This window comes from Cygnus atratus, chromosome 2, assembly GCF_013377495.2.
Source record: "Cygnus atratus isolate AKBS03 ecotype Queensland, Australia chromosome 2, CAtr_DNAZoo_HiC_assembly, whole genome shotgun sequence".
Taxonomy (NCBI): domain Eukaryota; kingdom Metazoa; phylum Chordata; class Aves; order Anseriformes; family Anatidae; genus Cygnus; species Cygnus atratus.
The window spans coordinates 4,970,754-4,994,084 of record NC_066363.1 but is presented as its reverse complement, the minus strand read 5'-3'; the positions used below and the strand labels follow the sequence as shown (position 1 = coordinate 4,994,084).

Genomic DNA, 23,331 nt, shown 5'->3' with positions numbered 1-23,331 from the left:
AGGCAGTCTCTTTCTGCACCAGAGGTGACTCCAGCATCTCCCCGCGGCAAGATATTTGGTTACAGAGGCATCATCCATCCCAGGTGAAGGGATCCGCCCAAACCAACATTCCCTCCTGTGACAATCTCTGTGCTTTCCTCCCTTTCCAGATCCCTTCCCCTCACAACCACCGCTTTCACCATGTCTGCCACGACACGTACATCACACTGATCTGTTTTCACAAATGCGTAATTCACCTCAGATCTTCTTATAAAAATATTTGCTTTAACAAATCTTCACGGCTAAGTGCAATAAATAGGAGTTATTTTGAGAGGTGCACCTTAATTCTTAAGAGATGAATCTTATTTTCTTACTAAGACAATTTCAGGTTGTTTTTCAAAGTCTAAGAGGTGCCAGAGAGGCAGCAACACACAGGAGTGAGCTCTAATTCTGCTCAAATCCCTCCCGAAGCACCTCTCGACAGGGCACGCTTCTCATTTTGATCGAACAAGGATCTGCCTACAGTCATTTCTTCTGCCCAAGTGGCAAAGCTGCCTCCTGTAAGGAAGCTGTCATGAAATCAATGTTTTCACTGCAAGGCTAACCGCACTGAGCTGCAAGGGTTTTTTGTTTGTTTGTTTCATGGGAAAGAGAAAGAGAGAACCAAAAAAATGCTTTGTGCAGTTTCCTACTGTTTCTTAAATCATCTTTGAAGACAATATGAGTGTTGGTAAAAATGCAGCTTCGCAGGCTCCGCAGTCAAACACTTACGGGTTTCCTTAACATTTTCTGTATAGGAAGCAAATGAACTGACCTCCAAAACTTGAATCAGTATTAAATATCCTCACAAGGACAGAAAAAAATTACATTGTGGCCGTCCTGAGTATATCTTTCCCCCCTCAAAACACACTACCTCCAAAATCAGCATTTGTATAAGTCCAAATGTTTAGAGTAATAAAAAGCTTAAACATTAACAATCCTCCCCCGCCGAAAAAACAAAATCAAAAAACAGCTCAACCACCACCACCAAAAAACCAACTGCAGAGTTCAAGGAGCCCCAATAAAATAAGAAATCAGAATGGATGTTCAAGGCTGCTGAATGCTGCAGCTCAGACCAACACTAGTAGGTTCCCATCCCGTTTCAAGCAATAGCCATCGTCGTTACTGAACTATACAACAGAGATTACAAAAGAGATCCCTGAACTTACAATCTCTTGTAAGAAGAAATGCTTCTAGCACCACACCAAATCCAGATGATCGTTTGACACACGCATGCTTAAATCTGTTCAGCCGTTCGGCATATATATATATGCATGCCAAGCAAATGAAGAGAATCACATTTGTAGTGATGAATGAAATGACTACAGGCACATTTGTAATGTTTCATGTCAACAGTGACATGTTCATTGATCAGGTTTTCAACATGTACAACCACCCTTCCATCACGAGACTTCTTCGTGCAGACTCCAGTACAAGCAACCGTGACAATTAACAACCTGCCTGGCACGCTCGTCTCTGCAGGTAGCTCACGAAGTCCAAAAGAGCGGGGAGAACCCGATGAATCCAAGCAAAACTTAGCTGGGAAGATGACAGCGTGAGATCAGACTTCCAGGAACGAAGTACCTACCTGATGATCACTGATTAAGGAACAGAGCCACCATCTTGTTTTACAAAGAGGAGGTGCACATGAAGAACACGGTTTTCATGGGCAGCAATATAAGGAGTCAGGATCACAGAATGGTTTGGATCAGAAGGGACCTTAAAGCCCACCTAATCCCACCCCCTGCCATGGGCAGGGACCCCTCCCACCAGCCCAGGCTGCCCCCAGCCCCATCCAGCCTGGCCTTGGGCACTGCCAGAGATGGGGCAGCCACAGCTCCTCTGGGCAGCCTGGGCCAGGGCCTCACCACCCTCTGAGTGAAGAATTTCTTCATTAAATCTAATCAAAATCCACCCTCTTCTAGTTTAAAGCTGTTTCCCTGTGTCCTACCACCACACCCCCTGACCAAGAGTCCCTCCCCAGCTCTCCTGCAGCCCCCTTTAGGCCCTGGCAGGCCGCTGTGAGGTCTCCCCGGAGCCTTCTCCTCTCCGGGCTGAACAACCCCAACTCCCTCAGCCTGGCTCCACAGCAGAGGGGCTCCAGCCTCTAAGCATCCTCGTGGCCTCCTCTGGACTCACTCCAACAGGTCCCTGTCCTTCTGGTGCTGGGGCCCAGAGCTGAACACACTACAACAAATGCTGCAAATAGTGGCAGAGCTAACAAACAGCATGATCTTAAGGAACGTGCCAAAAATAAGCTGTCAAAGGGCAGATTCCTGCCTCTGACAGCAAAAGACTTGCCCCTAGATCAAGCAGATTGTTGTCCCTCACAAACAGAGCAAGAATGATGACCAGCAGCCCGTGTTTTGCAACATTCAGCAAAGATGGAAAAATAACCCACCTTCCTGAGCAGGAGTTTTACTGTAAATGCTTCACTTATGGCTTTGCTGTCCCCTAACAGAATGCCCATTAATCGGCTAATCCACTTACAGATTTTTTTTAAAAAAGCTTCTGTTGAATTAACCAATGAAACACTGTTGTAAAACCTGCCCTGCCTTCCCCTGCCATTTCACTGCATGACAATTAAGACCACATCTTATTACACCTCTTGGTATGTTAATCTTAAAGCAAAACACTGGAGTGAAACTCTAATATTGTCACCAAAGCAAACAAAAATATGAGAAAACACACGACTGACTGTAATAGAGATGTATGCCTGAATACTGTGGGACACCAAAGCAGTAATTAAAACATCAAATTATTTCATTTGACAGAATTAACAGACTGTAAGCAACCTGCTATGAAGACATGGCTTAAAGAAAGGAGAGTGGCTCTTATGGACTTGTTGATGCTATGGCAATAAAACAAAGGGCACTGCACATGTAAAGCTGACACTAAAGAAAGGATATGTCAGAATTTTATTGGGAGATGCAAAATAATTTTATATTTTTTTTTCTTTGAAGACAGGATTCAGAGGTTTTGTTTTGTTTTTTTAAGTGCAGATTTTCTACAGAAGTATCTACCCCATTCTTTTTGGAAGCTTCTGCACTGAAAATTAATGCTTATGGTATTCTGATGAATTGCTAAAATAACCATTTTTAAAAAAATTATGGTATAAATTCTTCCTGAGGCCATGTGAACCACAGACTGCATGAAGCATTAAACTATTTCACCTCCGCAGGTTCTATGCTAAAATAAGAAGTTAGGGCAAAAAGTAGCACCTAGAAGGCATTCATCTTACAAGTCTTAGGAAAGCAAAATCAAACACCAGAGAAAGATTGTCATACCCACAGCAGTTAAAAAAAAAAAAAAAAAAGAACCCCCTCAAATCTCTGCATTAGCACCACCAAAAAATCCCCACCTCGTCTCAATTGTTTCCTGTAACCTCAGAAGAGCATTTTGCAAATACGGGTAAGCTCTCTCCTGTTGCAGTCTTTAACCCTGCTCCTCCTACACCTTTGTGCAGACATGACTGTCAGCAGTTCATTTTTACAGCTGAGGAAAATCAAAGAAGTATTGAAAAGAAAGGAGGCTAACTGCAAGTATAAGTAACTGTTTATTGGAGTAATGATGTAAGTTTTGAAGGATACAAACTCCAGCCTGAAATTTGTGTCTCTTCTGTGCCCTGCAGAAATCTCCTGATGAGGAAAGGAACTGGCACAGACAAGAAGAGGCAGTACTAATGAAAGGTTGAAATGGTGCCCCAAACCAACACGGTCTTCAGATGTTGTTGCTGTCCTCTTAAAACCCAACTTTCTCTCTCCCCATGAAGTCTGCACGTCATCACCTTATGCTACAATCCTATAATCTATTGAAATCTCTATACATTTGGAAAAAAAATAAGTAATGCACAGAAAAATGAAAAACGTTGTGAGATGGCAAGTTATTTAAAAGTAACCCAATATCTAAGTTTCTTGTTCAAGAACACTGAGCTGATTATGGATCGTCATGCCATTTCTGGAGGGAGACTGCGACTACCTGGTACCAGTAAAGTCCTTGGTGTATTTTTTGGCAGAGCAGTGACAAAGCCCCAAAGCTTCCTCACGCTCACACCATACCGCATACAGACACTATCATAACTGCTCACTGAGATCCTGTACGTTCAGCTTCCGTGTGTTTTTACAGAAAAAGTATCACGCTGCCATGCAAAATTGCTGCGGGTTATTATGAACGGTCAACTTCCACCACAAAGAAGGTTGAATTTTAAAAGCACAAAGAACTCATATGAATTTTAAATCCAGGGAAACAGAAGGTGATTTCAGGATTACACTGTGTGACAACAGCAAACTACTCAGGAATGAGACCGTTACATAGTTAGGACCACAGTTGTCAAGGAGTTAAAAATAATAATTGTAACGAGTTCATTCTTTCCCTTTCCATCTTTGAAAAGGCGAGCTGATAGCACTGTGACCTTCACATGAATACATACACAAAAACTGTTTGTCTACAACTGCAGCTAAGCATCCCTGCGTATTTTGTAGGACGGCCTCAAAGTGGGTATAGGAAAGCCAAGAAGGTTCATTTTATTCTTCATTTTTGGGGAGTTTTGTTTGCTTTTTAAGAAAGAACATACTGTTGCTCTATTTGAAACAGGAACCAACATAACATTTCTATTAACAGTATCTTTTAAGCTCACCTGTTTCTAGCTTAACTAAGAGACCAGGCTTTTACACTGCTTAGGCTTTTACTGTGCTGAACAGATGTAAACGCTATTCCCATAGAAGTTTGCTTCCTATTTCCTACCTTTTATGCTGCAGCTATCATCCTAACGCACAGCACAACAGCCCCCACCCTAACGTGCTCAAGATGTAAAACTGGCATTTGTCAGTCCGACACACAGCAGATTCTGCCTTTGTCTTCACCCTCATCCAAATTACTTTTCTGAATGTGTCACTGGGCAATTAAAAAGAGTTCATGAGCAAATTACTAAGCCTTTTAGGAAATACATGTTAGTTGCCCACACCCTCTCAAGAACCACCATGTCAAATCCCTAACAAAAGGGTGCTGGGAAGGAGGAATATCCCTTTCAAGGTCCTCAGCTGCCATTCTCATCAGTGGCTCACAGCCTTAAGCTTGACACGCAGTGCGACTTTGTTAGACAACAGCTTTGAGAGTGGGATTTTGTTTCTTCTAGAGAAGAGCAAAAGGAAAAAAAAAGAGAGACACTGGATAAACAAGCATTTTGTTATTCCTTTGCACAGGGACCTGCAGGTGACCCTTCCATCCTCAGCTGCTGTATGGAGCCAGAGGGCTGAGCACTGGCATTCACCTCTGTAGTACACTCTGTGGTCCCGTACACATATCCAGCAACTAACAGATATCTAAAGAAGCACACACAAATATTTCCAACTGCTGAAATCACATTAAAGGGTTAAGAAGATAGCACTGAAAAATAAAGCCACAAAATCCCTCTCTAACATTAGTCTGCCAGCCTCAAATGAACAATAAGCCTTTTCTTTTTTCTTTTTTTTCATGTAGCAGAAAATTAAAGCTCAGTATTTTAATCTTGAAAAACGATATTGCCAAATAAGAAAACCTAAAAAGGGCTTGTATGACACCTGAAAGGTGATTTTTTTCTAAACTGACATTTACATCAGACTGAATTTTTAAAAGCCTTCAGTCATCTTTCCTCCAGCTTCACGCCAGCTGCCTTATTCTCCTTTTTCTCAGTTTTCTGTTTATACCCCAGAAATATCAGCCTATCTTTCTTTTTTTTCCTTTCAGATCCTTTCTATTTAGGCATCCTCATTCCCTTAAATTACTTCCTTGGACATTAATAGCAGAGGTAGTGCAATACCTCAGCGTGCCAGCAGAAATAAAATACCACCTTGTTAATCATTGATCACAGAAAAAGGGGGAAGAGTGTAACGGCTAAATGCCTTGTAAATATTTACTGAATCGCAAACTTGCATCATGAATCTTACTGTGCCAAGCTTCGGCAGGGAGCTAAGTTTCATCCTTAATATCAGAGAACAGGGCCATTAAAATCATACCACTGAGCAGACAGCTGAGCTTACAGATTGATTTAATCGGGCCCTTGGCTGTAAATTCACTGCCCCAACCCAAAACGCATAGCAAGTACCTGTGTTAAAATGACTCCCCTTGAACTAAGAGCTTAAGCTCTCACAAACAAAGTCCTGTCGAGGTGCCAAGCCGCACATACCTGCAGGATGAGACAAGGATCCAAAATTTTACAGCTTGAAGTTCACAGGAGGAGGAAGGTGGGAAATAGGGATGTGAAGGGAGGTTCTAGAAGAAGACCTGTGAAGCACTGATCTTACAAGAATGGTTTCTAGAGCAACAAAGTCAACACAAGTGAAGTTACAGGTGTTTTACATCCATGCTTTACAGGGGTACCTCCTATTAGACCCTACAGTTACCTTTGAAGAAATTGGAGTATCTGTCACCCAAGAACATTTTGCTTTAGGAGAGCACGTTTAATACACTGAACGATGATCGTATCTACCCCGAGTCATCACCACTGAACAGTTACAACATTGTTAAACCTCTCATTCTCTCCTGTATTCCTGCTGCAAGCAGGTGTAGGAGTGCTGCGAGCAGAGCAGGGCTGAGATCCCCTGTTCCAGGCAGGATCCCAAAGCTCTGCCCAGCTCCTGCCCCACTGCTGAGAGCAAACTGAGACCCAGACATTGGCAGTGCAAGTCCAATGAAACTCAGAAAAATACAGAAACAGTCTTAGCTCTATAGAGCTATGAAAAAAAATCATTTTGCTATGAGCACAGTATATGTATGCTTCCTGAATGTACATCTTAAAAGAGAAGGATATTTACTTTTTTAATGGGATGTAGACTTCAGACTTCTTCCTGAGCTGTGCCCTGGACTATCAAGAGGTGTATGGGATGACGCCAGTCTGCATCCCCTCAAATACTCCTGTATTTCACACAACCCTATTTCCTCCCATGTAACCAACTTTAACGGGAATCCCCCTCCCTTTTCATACCTTCCCTTCAATGCTGGAGATTTCAGAAGAGCGGGGAACTAAAAGCTTGTTACAATGACTTTTCATAGATAACTATGCAAAGGATCATGAATTTGCAAGTACACTTAATTCAGAACCAGACAGTTAAAACAGATTTTTAAGCTTCTGTAGAAATGCTGAAGGGTGAGCATATAAAATGTTGGGGCTACTCACTCAGGAAGCCAGCTGCCAAAATACATCGGAGACGGAATTAGAAGAGGTGATATTTCATCAAATTCCCTTGCAGCTTTTCAGGTTCGTTAGCATCGTATAGGAACAGTGGACACCGCCAGAAAGGCCCCCAGAATAATGCAGCCTTTCCATAACCCTCTATATTGTTCTCCTGGCTGCCTGACAGACACAAGGAGAAGTTTCTCCACAGTGGCAGAACAACAGCCCCTGCTGATGCCAGCGTCAGGTTTGCCTCTGTGGAGGATCGCGATGTGACTTCAGTGTGACGCCAACCTCCAGAAACTGCGACCTGAAAATGCTGGCCAAAGCTTATCGGTGAGGGAAAGTTGGTAAATCTCTTCCACATTTTATTAAATTACTGATTAAATTCAGTGGGGTATGGTGGATGCTGGGGCGCGGATGGACTCCCAGCCCGCTGCAGGCCCACACTACCCAACACTCTTCAGAACGGCTTCACCACTGGAGAGCCCGTTATAACCACCACCCCCAAGGCTGCTAAACTTAGAGAAGCCGAACGCCACCAATACCCGTGGAAAATTTTTGCCGAGTTTTCCCTCTTTTCATCGTTTCTCTGAAGATGAGGCTAAAGATAAGCTGGGCACCTCCATGTCTCCGGCCACACTGCAGTGCAGCCAGGAACCCGCGCGGCCTGCACAGCGCCTGGACAAAGTTGTGAAATTGGGATTTTGAACTCCATTCCACTTAACTTTACTCACAACCAAGGAGAGAGGGCAGAGAAAAGCTGCACATGTGCCCTTGCTTTTCATGGAGGCCCCAGGACTCAGCTCATGTCGCCCTAAAGCAGACCTCTACACAACAGATGATTAAAACAAAACCACCTTGTTCGGGTGCACACACAACAAAGCCATGTGCTCGTTTTATACTGAACAAACTGGAAGAGGCTCTGACCTCCGATTTATCAAACAAATCGAGGAAAATTCTCCTGGTCCTGACCACCTGGAAGGCACAGCAACATTTCCATTTTTCAGTCACAAAAAGGCTTCCAGCGCTGCTAGCAACAGTTTGCGCATCTGACCGAGAATATTCCACCAGATATTTAAGTACTGCACTATTTAAGACTCCTCCAAGCAAGGTAAATGACTGTAATTAAAATACTAGTGACAGCTGAAAGCCATGTTTCCGAGAGAATACTGCAAAATTAACAGCATCCGAGATGAGCAGTACAGCATCTCTTCTGGTCACGCGTCCTCAGCCGAAGCACAACAGAACATCTGGCTCAGCTTCTCCTCAAAAAGCACGGGAAGCCTGAAAGCAGTACACAGGTGGTGTTTGGGAACAAACAGCCCCAAAAAAGCCATCAGCAGCCCACTTGCAGCACCGGGCAGTGAGTGCACGGGCCCCGAGCCGCCTCCTGGCTCTGCGCAGGGCACGGCTAATTGCATGTGGTCTGACAGCAACAACAGGAGTGGCAGATTTGGGCACTCCAACCAAAAGGCAGGTCACAGTTTACAAGCAGAATGATATTTTTTTTCCTGTTAGCGTTCCAAGGACTACATTTGGCCTCTGGGAAGTGATATGAATAGAAGTGATGTTTTCCAGAGAGAAGGGTGCTAGCATTAGATTTCACCAAAACATTACCAAAGAAGTATCTTCAGGTTAAGCATCTGAGTCCTTATGCTGCTCCATTTACTTGACATGTTTTAATTTTTTTTCTAGAAGAATTATAAAGTGACCTCTCTAGTAAATGCTGCCTGCTCCCTTTCACTGAAACAGACCATAAATCAAGAATTTACCATGTTCATCTTCAACTCTCTTGCACAATACATTTTTATTATTATTTAACATGCAAGCCAGCTGTTTACAGAGACGTTAATCCATGAAAGCTTCGCAAAGAAAAGAGAATTTATTGGTGTTTTGCCACTTAGTGAACTTGAGATTTATAAAGAAAGTGTTTCTGAATACTGGGTCCAAACAGCAGTCTTATCAGATACAGACAAATATCCAGTGTTTATTCTCTTGTAGCAATAGGCTATGCAACCTGAAGAAATATTTGGCTGCTCTATACGAAGAGATAGGAAGCAAAAGACAAACTACTTTCAAAGACATTTGCCTTCTGGACTTGGTCATCCTCTCTACAACTACATTTTATCAGCTATTTAACTGAAAATGTAAGATACAGATTCCCAGGGAATCACAGCTGCTGTACACATATGGTCTTAATTAAAGCAAGAATGCCCATTTACTCCTGTAAAATACCTCCCAACAGCCAGCTAGCTGACTATCACCTAACCAGCTATTAAAAAGGTGAAAACTGTGACCCTGTTTTCCAGTCAAAATCATTATCCATTCAAAACGGAGACCTTATTATCCAAACCAGAAATCTTCAGCTGACCTTATTAGCAGAACAAAAGATAAAGAGAGCCTTTTGCTACTTGAGGAAATCATCTCCACAATAATATATATATATATTATTTTTCTCTTTTGGAAAAGCAGCATGTTTTTATCTTTCTTTAGCATCCATTGAAGACATTCTCAAAAATAAAACACACCTTACTTCTGTTTTAGTGCAAACACTACTCAACCAAATGCATATCCTTGTATGCTGGCATCCCTCTTTCTCAAGGGGTTGGAGGGAGTTTTGTGCAGAGCAAGCACCAGGCTACCTCACTAAAAATCACACTGCTATGCCCCTCTGGGCATCATCTCAACATTGCCTTCTCACTCAGATTTTCATGACTGGTTTCCTTTTTTTGTCTTACATCTCTGCTGTTATTACTGTTTGTTTTGTTGCTTTATTTTTAGGAGCAGAGGGGAATCGTGTTTTATGTCACAAAGCTCCAGTGAGTATTTTAGGATATATAATTAGTAAAGATTACCAGTGTTATGCGAACAGACTTGGGTGAAAGAATTACTTTTGGGTTGTGGGGGAGGCATCGAAACCATCTGGTGCACAAGAACTCCAAACCTGTGCAAATTTTGTTTGAACAGCACCACAATAGCACAAGGTCAACCTTCAGTTCTGCACCTCGGGGCTCATTCTAGCATATTACACATTGCAAAATGGAGTGGCAGAGCTTCATTCTTTTTATTTAGGACATTTTCTGAAAGGACACTTTGAATAGAAATTATACAGCAAAACCTCCTTCTGATCTCATCTTTTCTTGAAATGTGGCAGAGTAGTCACCGAGCGCCTCTCAGCATCTAATGGGCATGGTCCCTTACTGATGAACCTAGGGGCAGCTGGTCCTCCAGAGTGCATTAACGTTGTTCTTGCATCTGGGACAGGTTTTGTCTGAAACAGCTTCTTTTTTTCCTTTTAATAAAACTACAGTTCCGTAACTTGAGGCATAACAGTGTTTAGTTATTACATTTGAAGACAAAGAAGGTTTGATTTAAGGGCATGGAACAGAATCCATCACCACCAAGACAACAGGTAGTGACATTTCTAAAAACTCGTCTCTCGGAGCTCATTTGCCTGCCAGAGTGATGCTAAAAAAGGTGATTTATAGGAAAGTGCAGCAGTGATAGTACAACATGTAAATACAGGAATGAAACCTGAACAGATTCCTGCTTCAAAACTGCCAGGTTTCATTCCCGGTTTTGTCCGACCCTGTTCCTGCCATGACATGTTTAAAAAAGAAAGAGTGGCAGCAACTGCAGGACTGCAGGGCAATGTGTTGGCCACCAGCAAGCCTTAGAGGGGGGGAAAAAGATTAGAATGTTAACAGTGAGGGCCCTTTGTAATAATACTAGTTGGTCAGGTAGTGTATCTATGTTGTTAGCATCCTTTTCAGTAGACAGCAAGAATTTGCTGGAGGCTTTCGAAATTTCTTCTGAGGCAGAATAAAAATTATTTGAATTTTAGGACACAGTTTGCCTTACATTGTCGGTTTTATCGTGATAATCTGGAGACAAAAACATTTAGGTCTTCAGTACACTACACAATTAAGGAAGTTTCTTTTTATTTGTTTCACTTTCATTCTCCATTAAACTTCACCATACTTGCTTCCTTGACATCTTTAATCTCAACACAAGAGGGAATCTTCCAGAAAGACGGAAAAATTTTCAAGTGAGGAAAAAAAAGTCCAACAACTATGTGCTCATGATAAACCCGATTAAACAAATCCACTTAAAATCTCATTCCTTTGTGGATAAGCACTTTACAGACCTCTACACTGATGCAAATTGTTTTACAGTTATGTTGTAAACCTCCTCCTTCTGGGACTTTTCAATTGATGTCAATTTGTAATTAGCAAATGAATTGCAATGAAGACTGCATTCAGCACTCTTTTGCTTTTTTTTTTTTTTTGATTCCCCAGTGAACACAGAACCCCCACCCTCTTTCCAAACCTCGCAACTTACTGATTCTCAACACGACCAGCTTCATATCATTAAGAGTCAGGAGAACTGGCCGCCGGCCAATGAGCGGCTTGGCGAAGGGAATCATCTTCCAGCACGCACAGCCCATCACACAGGAACCCCGGGCGCAAGTTCACAAGGAACGTGACTTCACATACTTGACATATTCATTTGGTGTTTACATAAAGGTATTTTCTCCTCCTTCCCTAACTGGTGGGTGACAATTCATGTGCTGGAATGCAATCAGTACCTTTACAATACTACTTTCGTTGGTGTAAATGCAAACTGCAGTCAGTTAATCCCGTTTAGGAATTCCCAGGTAAATTATTCTGGCAACCAGTCTTCCCAAGGATTATACAGGTGCATGAGCAAACAGCTCCTTTTAGCCAAATTGGATGTTCTCCCTTTATTTCTGAAGGCATGCTGTATGATGGAAAAAGCCCTAGCATCCTTACTCTTTCGTTACTTTTCATGCATCTCCTCCCTTTCAACACAGCACAATATTCACTTGAGGTTTTTATATGATTTTAAAAAAAGGAAACAGAAGAAATAAACGTCTCTGCTTTAAGAGCCAAAGCTGCCATGCTGTAGCAGTGATCCTGCATCAGACAAGACCAAGATCTTTATCTCACTAGATTTTAATAGTTCAGAAACGCAGAGGATCTCTCTTCTACACCGTTTTGGCCAATTTGCCAGGGCCAACCTGGCCATGCAAACGTTTCAGAAGTTCCTCATGGCTACACCATCTCTCTCCTCAAACACCTACCATCATTTCTCATAGCAGAGCCATCCCTGACACAAACAACCAGCAGCACCAAACGTCTCTGAGCCCCTGAAACCTCAGCATCATTAGAGCATGAAGAGGCAGCTGGTGTAATCCAGAAACTTAAGATGAGAATAAAAAAGGAGAGAATGCAAAATACAGCAAGGGAGATAATTAAAAATAAAAATCAAAGGTTCACTCCAAAAATCCCCATAAAATATTTGTTTAAACTTTTCTCCTGAAACATTTTGCTTTACGCTGCATTCCTCAAATTATGAACTTGTATCTAACTATTTTTAGTTTACACAAAGCCCTATAAACCTCGTTTTTTAGATTTGTAAGGCTTTCATGAGGGTTTATTGAGATCTGCTATTATCTTAAAATTGCCTTTCTCCTCCAGGTGGTAAATATTAGATCTTTCAACGTGCTTGGCAGAAGCATGGATAAATTATTAAATATCTTCTAGGAATGTGTCACTAATGACCACTCCTTCACAGAGTACTTTCATCTGAGCTAGCAATAAGGAAAACTTGCCAACTTGACGATTCAAGCAAACCTGAGACTGCAAAACAACTTTGAGACCTACACCCACCATTTTTAACTTTACCAAAGCTTTCTGATAGTTAGATCTCAAATAACCTCACATACACGCGTTCATTGGTATCCATTGCGAGGATGCAGATACTCAGACGTGTATGCACACATCAGCTTTTGTGAACAAAAAAGCAGCAGTGCATGCAAATTCTTACATGCATGCCTGGAACAACTACGTATAAAATTCACCCCTTCACAAAAATTCACCTTCAAACCTTCCTTCAGACCTACATGACTTGATTCTTCTACAGATGTCCATCCGCTGTGGCACTAATCCTTGCTAACAGCTATGTTTTGTGATGCCAGGAGCTCCTTCCTGGCTCTGGAGATGTCTCTACCCCTCACTGCCAGAGCCAGGAGAGAAGTGCTGTACCAGGGAGATGACAGCCTTGCAAGTCACGAAATAGGAAAGGTTAAAGTTTCACTGCTGGTTGCAGCAGACAAGGAAAGGGCAAGATTTGTTCTGCTGTGAATTCTGCTGGGAATCCTGGGCTCCAGCTCAGGAAGCAAGAGAGCTTTGGGGGTGGGGGAGAGCAGGGAGGTGACAAAAAAAATCAATACATCACTTTCTACCAAGAAAGTAAGGAGGCCCTGCAACAGTAGCCGGGAAAAAAAAAAAAAAAAACACTGGCAGAACTGACTGGTCCATTACCCGGGAGAGATGCCTTGGCTTGAAACAAAACCACCAATATATATTCCATAAATTCAGGTTGAGATTCATTAAGTATGTGTTTTCTACTGAAGTGCCCTAATTTTTTTTTTTTAAAACCAAAAAAAAAGTCTTAAGAAATTATATACACAGTACTTTTTGACAGATCAGACATCCTTCATTTGGGGTTGTTGTTCTTCTGCACAAAACACAGCCTGCAGCATCTTATTTGGCCCTGTCCATCAGGCTTTGAAAATACTAGTAGAGGTTCAGAAGAGATTAATAGTTCTCCACAAAAATAAATACAGAAAAAAAACTCTCATATTCCAAGGACCTTGGGCTTTTAAAATAAGTCTACCATATATTTATTCAGATTTGACTCGCAATAAATTTCCTAGATAATAGAATTCTAGTTTCTAGTGCAGCCAATCACTTCTAATAATGGGGTTTTCTTTTATAAATCATACTTTATCATCTTGTACAAAGAAAATAAGCCGTGTACTTTTATGTAAGCGATTGCTCTGATAACACACTGATTAAAGCCTACAAACTTTACGTAGGCACCGCGCGTGCAACCTTCCCTGCTGGTTTATCTACAGATATTAGTGGTAAAAATCCCAGCTATGGCACAAAGCAGTGGCTGGTACTGAAAGTACCAGACTATATAGGACTTGTTTTGATTTAGAAATTCTTTTGGACTTGTAGCAAACGCTCTAAGAATATACAGAAGGCCAAAATTATATGACAGGGTGCCTGGAACAGGATTTTTACTGTTCTATTTCGATGCTCCTTCTGCTTTCCATATTTCTCGTATCTGTGTCCATTTTATGCCTTAACCCTCTCCAAGTAAAAATAAAGCAAGCTCCCATCAAACTTGGGCAAAAATAGAATTTACAGGAGATTAACATTTCCAATATGGAAGTCTTAAAAATATCTCTGGGTACATCACAGCACAGAAGGCATCCTTCCCCTGCGCCTGCCCGCAGCCGCCCCTGATTCCCCAAGCGCAGCCAGGCACCGAACCCCACTGACACCCAACCCTCCCCAGCTCCACCATGGCATCCCATCCATTTCTGGCCTGGAAGATGAGCGCTGAAAATAAAGCTTTTATCAATATTGTTCAATAGAACAGACACGTGAAGGGTTTGGGGGATTTCTGTGGGACTTTTCAGTCAGGTTTGTGCTGCTGCAGGAGACACCCAATGCGTAACCCTCACCAGCAGCCCATACATGGCCTTTCAAAACCTAAATAGGCCGGCTGATCAGCTCTCATAACTCAGCTTGGAAGACTCTTGCCCCTTTCTGGACACATAACATGGGATAACAACATGGAGTAAGGGGACGCAGACAGCCACCGAGGTGGGGAAAGTCCTGCTGACATTACTAGGAGAGCACCCACGGCCCCTCTTCTTACCCTCACCTCTGCCACTCACCCCCTGAATCTCTGGGCAACCTCAAAGAAACTCCTCATGGGGTAGCGTTGAGAAATAGGTAACCTCACCCCCAAACTTAACGTTTCCATACCCAGGACTGCCTGAAACTGGATTTTCAATGGAAACCGACAACCACAGTGGTCACTGCCAACTTCTTCTGACTAAAAACTTATCGCAAAAACAAAGGCCTACTTGTTTACAGGGTGAATATTCAAGATTCGACATACATAAAATGTGTTTGCTAGAACAACTCTGTAGCCATTTTCATACGTGAATTATGAGTTTTACAAGATAGCAAAATCCATAAATTAAGCATTATGTAATAGGAAAACAGGACTGCAAGAGTTAAGCCTATCTAGCAGGCAATGGGAAGGACACCTTTCAGCAACACTGACCAGGACAAGTGAGTTTCGTTTCTCTCAGCTTTCACTTTCCCAGCATTTTCATTTGGTATCGCTTTGAAGAAACAAACGTGGACACACGCTATCCAGAAGCATATTTGTGGTGGTCAGATTAAATTCTGCAAGATGAAGTGCAGCATCGATCACACCGCGTTTTACTGATTATCTCTGAAAATGCTATTTGCATTTCTGAATGCTGAATTGACAAAATGTAAGTCAACTGTTTTTTTTTTAAAGGCACATTAAACTTCTGAACTCTGAAGTTAAACTACTGCGTTGAAACAAATATGAATTTGAGATGATATGAAGCAATGATAACATTGCAGCTTACTGACACTAAATATTAGATATTCCTGCAAATTATCCTTCATGTTACTGCCGCGTCCTTCAGCTTGTTCACTGCTACCTTAAATCAAATCTTGGGTTACTACAGGTTACTACAGCCTCCCTGGAACATAAAACCTACTGTATGGTTACTCTGGTTTCATGTAACAACTATGTCATTAGTTAATGATTTAAAATTTTACCCTCCGTGAGCAATTCACATTCCAATGCGGTGCCGAAGAGGTTTTCACTTCCATTTCTTAATGCTACATTAAAGTAAAAATACTGTAGTTAATATTACAAAAATTTGTTGAGACAATGTCTCAAGGACATTAATGTATCTTTGAATGTTTAAGTACGTTAAATCCTGATGAAGCAATAACAAAAATGATTCTTTAAATATTTTTAGATATTTTCAAAATGTATCTTACAGAAGATATAATTAAAGACTTGTTCTGGTTGCATTCTCAAATAGGCTTTTAACTTTAGATCTTAAGTGCTTGTTGTTTTAAATGATAATTAATACTGCCTTTTCATTTGAATAAAATTGGAAAAACAAACAGTAAGTTTGCCTGTTTGTGAAAACATCCTTCAGGAATTACACTGTTCATTAAAAAATTGGTAATGGTTTAGGCTCCAACGTGGACCTTTTCCAAATGCTTCATGACAGAAGAAAATACATTTTTGTAGACACACTAAAACAGTCAGGTATTCTAAATAACTGAAAGCAGATGCTCAGCTGACAGATAGATGCTAGCGAAGTCAAGAAGGACATACCCGAAGGCAGAAAACAGACCACCATGGCTTGAAGGGCTGGGTACCTCTACAAGGACTGGGTTGGTATTGCTACTGCTGAACCAGCCACAGGGAAACACCAAGAATTTGCATCAGCCACGAGGAACAAATCAAAGCACATAGATAAAAAAAAAAAAGTGAGATTCACTCCTTTGGGCTGCTTGCCTGTTACCCACCTGTGATCACACTCTCTCTGCTGTACTCAGTGCACAAGCCTGTCATCATTGCTTGGCTTTCTAGAGATTTAACTGGTACATTAGAGGTCACTGTTCAACTGAATAATAAGAATATTTGTATATTTTCAATGCAAAATAAACAAACAGTTGATTTGATCTACAAAACTAATTATATTGAGTCAGATTTAGATTTTCTTGATAGTTTTTCTTTACGTTTTCTTAATTGCTCACATAAATTGCTGATACAACACATCCTTTCACATACTTATGTCCACATTTTAATTTCTAGTGACAAGTATAGTTAATGCTTCAAGTTGGCAAATTTGCCCAAATCACCACAACATAAAATAATGCGGTGAAAAACTACTGTTTTCCGTACTTAAAAAGCTAAGGGGGGGATTATATTTTCCGTAAGTTTAATGCTGAGAATATTTTTGATCACCAAATGGGAGAATATAAGTTTACATTTTCCAGAACTAACGTAATGACATAAACACGGGCCCAAATCCTCTAGGAGCATGAGCACCACATGCATTTCAAAGCAAACATTATAATAATAATAAAATACGGTTGTAGCAACTTTCTGTGCTCAGCTTTCATTTTGACAGACAACTAAATACAGTGCACCACCATGTGGCAATATATTAAGGAATGGTTCGTGTGCCAAGACCTGTTTTTCTCCACTTTCTACAATTTTGACTATTTGTTAAAAATAAATAGTTCCACCTTAGTATTAATAAGCTTCTCTTTAATAATTTATCACAGCTTCACTTATCTCAAAAGCCCATTTTTAATACACCTGGATTAGTAAAAAACTATTTGGACATTTTTATTTGTAAAGCACAATATTTACTTAAAAGCAGAGAGCAGAAGTGCCCCATGATGAGAAAAGAGCTCCTGCCAACTGTGTTCTCTCCCTTCCACGAAAGTAATTGAGCATATACTGTACATAATGCTCCTTTTAAAACATAAATACAGATTTAAAAAAAATAGAGTCAAGCTAAACACTGCACTCACGGTTGATTAAAAGCTTCAAAAATATTGAAAAGAAAAAAAGCACTTCCAGGTACACACAGACATTATTTAGCAGTTACCCAGCTATTGTAAAACTGCTTCTCCCCAGCTTAAGGAGAAGAAAAAAAAATCCACTTGTCACAAGAAACACCACGGAATCTCCCCCAAACCCTACAAAACCCAACTCCTGAAGCCACTACGTGCTACTTGGGATCCCGGAGCACATTTCTGCAGCCAAAAGCTGAACGCAGGGAGAAGCGGGTTTTCATCAAGCTGGACAGCCTTTGCTCACACAGCACCGTGCTACGGTAATTCACGCTCTCCCAAAACTGCAGACGAACACAGGCCCAGGCGATACTTGCAGTAGTTAAATCCAAGGTTAATTTGTTATGCCTCGATGTGTGTTAGCCATTTTGTGCCATAATTTGGGCTCAGCCCAAGCTAGCAGCGCACGCTCCCCCTGGGCACCACTGCCTCTGAGCCTCTCCGTTCATCTCGGCTTCAGACACTCACAGCTCGCCGGACCTGGAGGCTCTGCCAAAACTTCAGCAGTCTCGCAGAAAAGCAGGCGCAGGGAAGGTAATGCAATGGGTTTTTGCAAGCTGTGTGTCTCGGCAGCGGGACAACCTGTAGCAGAAGAAGTAAGGGCAGCAGCGCTCCTTCCCGAGCCCTGGAAGCAGACTTGCAGCGCTCCTGCAAAAGTTGCTCCGGCACGATCCGAGTCCCATCGCATAGCACGTACTACCACGCTGCGAAGCAGTAAAATCAATCCAAAACAAAGAAAAATGCAGCAAAAAATAATCTACCTCCTGTGTCGAGCTCGTGCTGAAGTTGGCTCTGGTCTGTGAAAGTCCAGCCACCCTTCTCCCTCTCTCCCCAGCCCACCCTCGCCCGCACGCAGCCTGCAAGGCCCCTGCTATGCAATTAAGCCCGTCGTGATTTTCTGCTCCAGACAAGCCACCAGCAAGAACACAATGTGTATTATGCAAGTTACTGCATAGTTATGCAAGTTATATGCATATTTTCGCTACGCAGCGCAGCTCGCTGTACTGAGGGCTCTGAAGACACTTGTTTGATTGGGATGCTTACTCTTATTTTCAGCCGTCAATTTTCCCCCCCTCCAGGTTTCTCTGAACTGGCTTTTTTTACATTCAGCCTCCAACCAGCTGCCAGCACTGTTAATGAAGCCCCTCCAGCACTTGCAATAACACAGGCCGTTAAGACCACGGCACCATCTGAGCACTGTGTCACATCAATCTGCTCCAAAATGGGTCTGGGGAGATGTCGAAGGCACAGCACCAGCCCCGCACCGCTGCGGGTACCCCACGCTCAGCACCACCGAAAGGAGAAAACATCGTAAGTCTCCACGGACACGCAAGGCCTCGGAGTGGAAGTATCACTTCTCAAGTGCTAGGAGTCTAAAAGGGAGCTATGCGAGCTCTCCTGTACCAAAGCAAATTATATTTTTTTGGTAGAACGCCCCTCCCAAGTCCCTAATGGCACAATTTGAAAAACACTAATAAATCTGTCTTCATCCTCCTGCAGTTACCGTGCACGAGGTGAGAGGACCATGACTTTACGCGAGCCTTTCATCGCAAGTAACCGGGAGCAACTTCTCCAGCCACCCCTCGCCACTTCTGTGATAAACCACACAGAAATGGAAGCGCTCTGGGTATCAAGAGTCCAGATTTTAGGGGGAAACGTACCAACCTATCATTCCTAGCAGGCCACTTGGAGGTCTACGACCATGCCTCCCAGACAACACCGCCACACGCTTTGCTTGCGCACACGAGCAATTTCTGCCCTTTCCCCCCATTTATCAACACTGCCTGCAACAAAGCACGAGCCTGACGCCCAAAACACTTCCCAAACCCAGCACCCCATCCCCAACAACCCCAACCACGCCACTTCCACGGCACCTTCATCCCGCCAGCACCGCAGGGCGCGATCCGCCAGGACGTGGCTGCTCAGTCCGAGACCCCTCCGAGCTTCCAAAAGGAAATGAGGTTAAGGGCGCCCGTCAACATCTAGACTTTGGAGGAGAAGCAGCTCCCTCGGCCAAACTGGATTCATCTTATTTTGGAGCGAAAGGCAGCCCGAGCGCGACGCTTTACGCAAGCAACAACTATTTATCTGCCCAGCAGCTCCGACCGCCAGCTCTCAGCAGCAGCCCACATTTCTCTCAGCGGCGCGCAAGTAGCTTTAGGAAAAAAAACCCTATAGATTCTTGAACGTGAGGCGGCGAGAAATAAAGGAAAGGAGGATAGGAATCAGAAATCCCCTTTTTTTTTTTGGTGTTTTTTTTTTTTTTTTTTATTTTTCTTCCCCGTTCTTTTGAGGAAAAAGAAGCGCTGAGGTTTCAAAGCCTTCCAGCAAGCCCAGCGCAGGTATCTTTCCTTCCTTCCTTCCCGAGCGGGCTGCACGCTGCACTGACAGCCAGCCAAAGTTGCATCGCCAACCCTCGCGAAAGGGGAGCGCTTAATGAAATCAACCCACTAATTAGCCCCCCGTTTCCCCCCCCCCCCCCCCCCCCCCAAATTCCCGAGCCCGTGGCAGAGCCCTGTGCTGGCATACCTCGCCCTGAGCTCTGGGCGGGGGGGGGGGAAAGGGGTCGGTGGGGGAGCTCAGGGGTCACCCGGCGCAGATTTCGGTGGCTCACCTTTATCCTGAGCGCAGGACAGGATCTCCTCCTCTTTGGGGTTAGTCACCTGGGTGATAATGGACGGGTTGTCCATGGAAACAGAGGGAGATTTCACCCGGCTATTTCCCTCCCGGAGGCAGAGGCTGGCGTTGCGAGGGAGGGGTGGGGGGGGGTGGGGGGGGGAGTGCGGGAGGGGGGGTTGTTTGTTTGTTTAAAAATCAATATGCAGATTTAAAAAAAAAAAAAAGAAAAAAAAGAAAAAAAACACTCCAGGAACGAAGCCAGGCGGGGGGGGGGGGGGGGGGGGGGGCACCGCGTATGGGGCCCCTCCGGCCCTACTGCTGCTGCCTCCTCCTCTTCCTCCTCCTCCTCCAGGCGCCAACTCCCCACGGAGGAGGAAGGCCGGGGGGGGGCGTGAGACCAACCCCCCCCCCAAAAAAAACAAAACACCCCAAACCCTGCCTCCCGCCGAGAGCTGCCGCCGCGCAGCCACACACACAGCCGCCTTCCTTCTCCTCCTCCTCCTCCTCCTCCTGCTCCTCTTCCTCCTCCTCGTCGGGAAGTGCCCCGGCCCCTCGGCGAGCCCCCCCCCCCCCGCCGGCCCTTCCTCACACCGCCCCCCGCATCCACCTGAGCTCCCCCCTCCCCGGCTCCCGGGCCGCCTACATGCCCCCGCCCCGCTTATCTCATCCCGCCTTCCTCTTCCTCCTCCTCCTCCTCCTCCTCCTCCTCCTCCCCCCTCCCCGCGGGCTCTCTCTCCCTGCTCCCCCCCCTCCTTCTTCTTCTTCCTCTTCCTCCTCCCGCCGGGCGAGGAGCCGCCGCCGCCGCTTCGCCGAGCGAGGATGAGGAGGGCAGCGCCGAGGGGAGGAAGGCAGGGCAGGGAAGGGAAGGGAAAGGAAGGGACGAGCCCCGCCCCGCCCCGCCCCGCCCCCGCGCCGCGGGGCGCTCCAAGATGGAGGCGGGCGGCGGGCAGCGCCCGGGCCCCGCTGCGCGGTAAACAAGGGGGCGGGGCTACGAGAAGGGGGCGGGGCTTGGTCGAGAGGGGCGGGGCTTAGCCGCGGGTGTCGCGCAAAGGGGCTTCGCGGGAGGGGGGGCGTGGCTAAAGGGTGGGGGCGTGGCCGAGGGGCGGAGGCTGGCGGTCGGAGGCCCTCGAGGCCCTGAGGGGCCCCCGAGGCTGGGAGGCGCCGGGGAGGCTCTAGGGCAGGGGCCGGCCGCCATCGGGGCCCCGCCGCCATTTCCTGCCTCAGCGCGGCCGGGCGGGCGGGGGTCGCCTCAGAGGGCGCTGTGAGATGTGCCCACAGGTGGCCGTGAAGTGATCCTCAGCTGCACGGCTGTTTCGTATCGAGGGCGCTCCTGGCAGCTTCTCGCAGTGAAAATATGTATTTTTTGGTGTCTTGAAAGCCTGCCTGTCTAGGAATTCCTGCTTCAGTGCAGCAGGGTGAGGGATGCCACGCACAAACCCTGCTTCCCCTCTCCTAAGTGCCTGCTGCTAGGGGCTGAGGCACGGTGCTGGGCAGGGGAAGCCATCCACAGAACTGGCTCTTACGTCGGGCTGTCGGAGTAAATAAAAATAAAGAAAACCTTTAGAAAACAATATTGGTGGTAGTAAGTAAGGAATTGCAGCCATGTTGCTTTCCCAGAAGAATAAAACATATTTCCAATGTATATACAAGTCTCTATTGCAGCCTTGCAATAAAAAGGACAGATATTTTAAATTCCATTAACTAATTGGGGAAAATCCTTTTGTAACAGCCACAGACCCAGGCAATGTGAGTTTTTGCAGCAGTGGTTACGACTATCTCTTTTGCTCTGAGATGAGAAAACCACAGCCTGCGGTTCTACACACACATATATACGTATATAATGTAGATAGCTCTGAACAGTTTTAATTAATAGGGTCAAAAATGAGACAATTCAACTGCCCGGCCAGGATGCAGAGATGATCATTGTGTTTAATTCTAGCAAGAGCATCCAGTTGCTCTCATTTCAGTGCTCTACCGTAAAGGGAGGCAACAGGCCTGGCCTTGAGGAATTTTTAATCTACGGCAGTACCCCATTTAATTTCTGGGGAAAAGTACTTAAAACTCAGGGGCCTTGTTTCGCTCTCAGTGAGCATATTCCTACAGTCAACATGTTTAAATATCTCGCTGCGAGTCTTCAAATCGCTGCATTTGTTTAATGCAGAAAAGGGTTGTTCAAAATCTAGCTGTGTTTTCTCTCACAAAGCTAACACTCCCTAGGCAGCAGTACATGCAGAGATACCAGTATTGCAGGTTTCTGGGACTTGTATTTTAGGTTTGCCCGTCCTAGTCTTATGACAAACACTTGCACAGGGAATGAGTGCAATGCCACTGCTTGCATTGCTTCCAATTGTGCAAGTTTCAACCTGTTGTTTAGCTTCGGCTTCTCCAGACAAGAGTCTTGCAATTGCAAACAGTCCCTTACAGGTTAGATCGGCAGGAACAGGAGCTAGTACATGTTGGCCGATGGAATTGGTCCTGTTACCTGCAAAGCTTGAGAGCTCCTGCTCCTAAGCCATTAGGAGCTTTATCGCAGGACTGCCTGTGTTGTAATCCAGCAAGTGCTTGATCTTTACCTGCCCAGACGCTGGAGGCATTTTTAATTATCCAATGGTTAATTTACATAGGAGCTTTTGCTGAAACAATAAATTCATACCTCTGTTATTATTTGGTATGAGTTTCTGTATCAACGTTTATATTTGGATAAACCAAAGTAGCTTCCTACTAGCATTAAGACAAAGGGGCTGATTCAGAGCAAGTTTCAAAGTCATCCAGCACTAAAAACATATTCCATTTCTGTGCAGGGAAAGGGCAATTATAATGTAGAGTAGGAGAACATGTGCTCTAATGCTTCTTTTCTATGCAGGGATGAGGAGATACAAACATCTTGTCTGATGAAAAGCACGTTTTGCAAGGCTTGACAAATACGATTCTCACCCTGAGCCAATGTTTTATGTATGCTTTAAATGTTGGTAAGATTGTTTTCACAATTTACATTGTAAAACTCCTGAC

General features: G+C 44.2%; 1 protein-coding gene across 9 annotated transcripts in view; it reads right to left on the bottom strand.

The window, feature by feature from the left end:
* Positions 1–20,863, bottom strand: part of CTDSPL (CTD small phosphatase like) — a 75,285-nt gene extending 54,422 nt beyond the window's left edge. Inside the window, exons 1-2 of one of the 9 annotated variants that reach the window (XM_035554294.2) lie at positions 16,645–16,705; positions 15,877–15,939 (exon numbers count right to left, since the gene is read on the bottom strand). In XM_035554294.2, coding sequence (XP_035410187.1) covers positions 15,877–15,939; positions 16,645–16,693 — 112 coding nt within the window. In that variant the 5' untranslated portion in view covers positions 16,694–16,705. Of the gene's footprint in view, positions 1–15,876; positions 15,940–16,450; positions 16,491–16,644; positions 16,706–18,171; positions 18,432–19,368; positions 19,391–20,317 lie in introns of those variants that run through there. The other 8 variants (XM_035554296.2, XM_035554300.2, XM_035554299.2 and 5 more) reach the window with 8 other exon arrangements.
* Between the last annotated feature and the right edge of the window lie 2,468 nt (positions 20,864–23,331).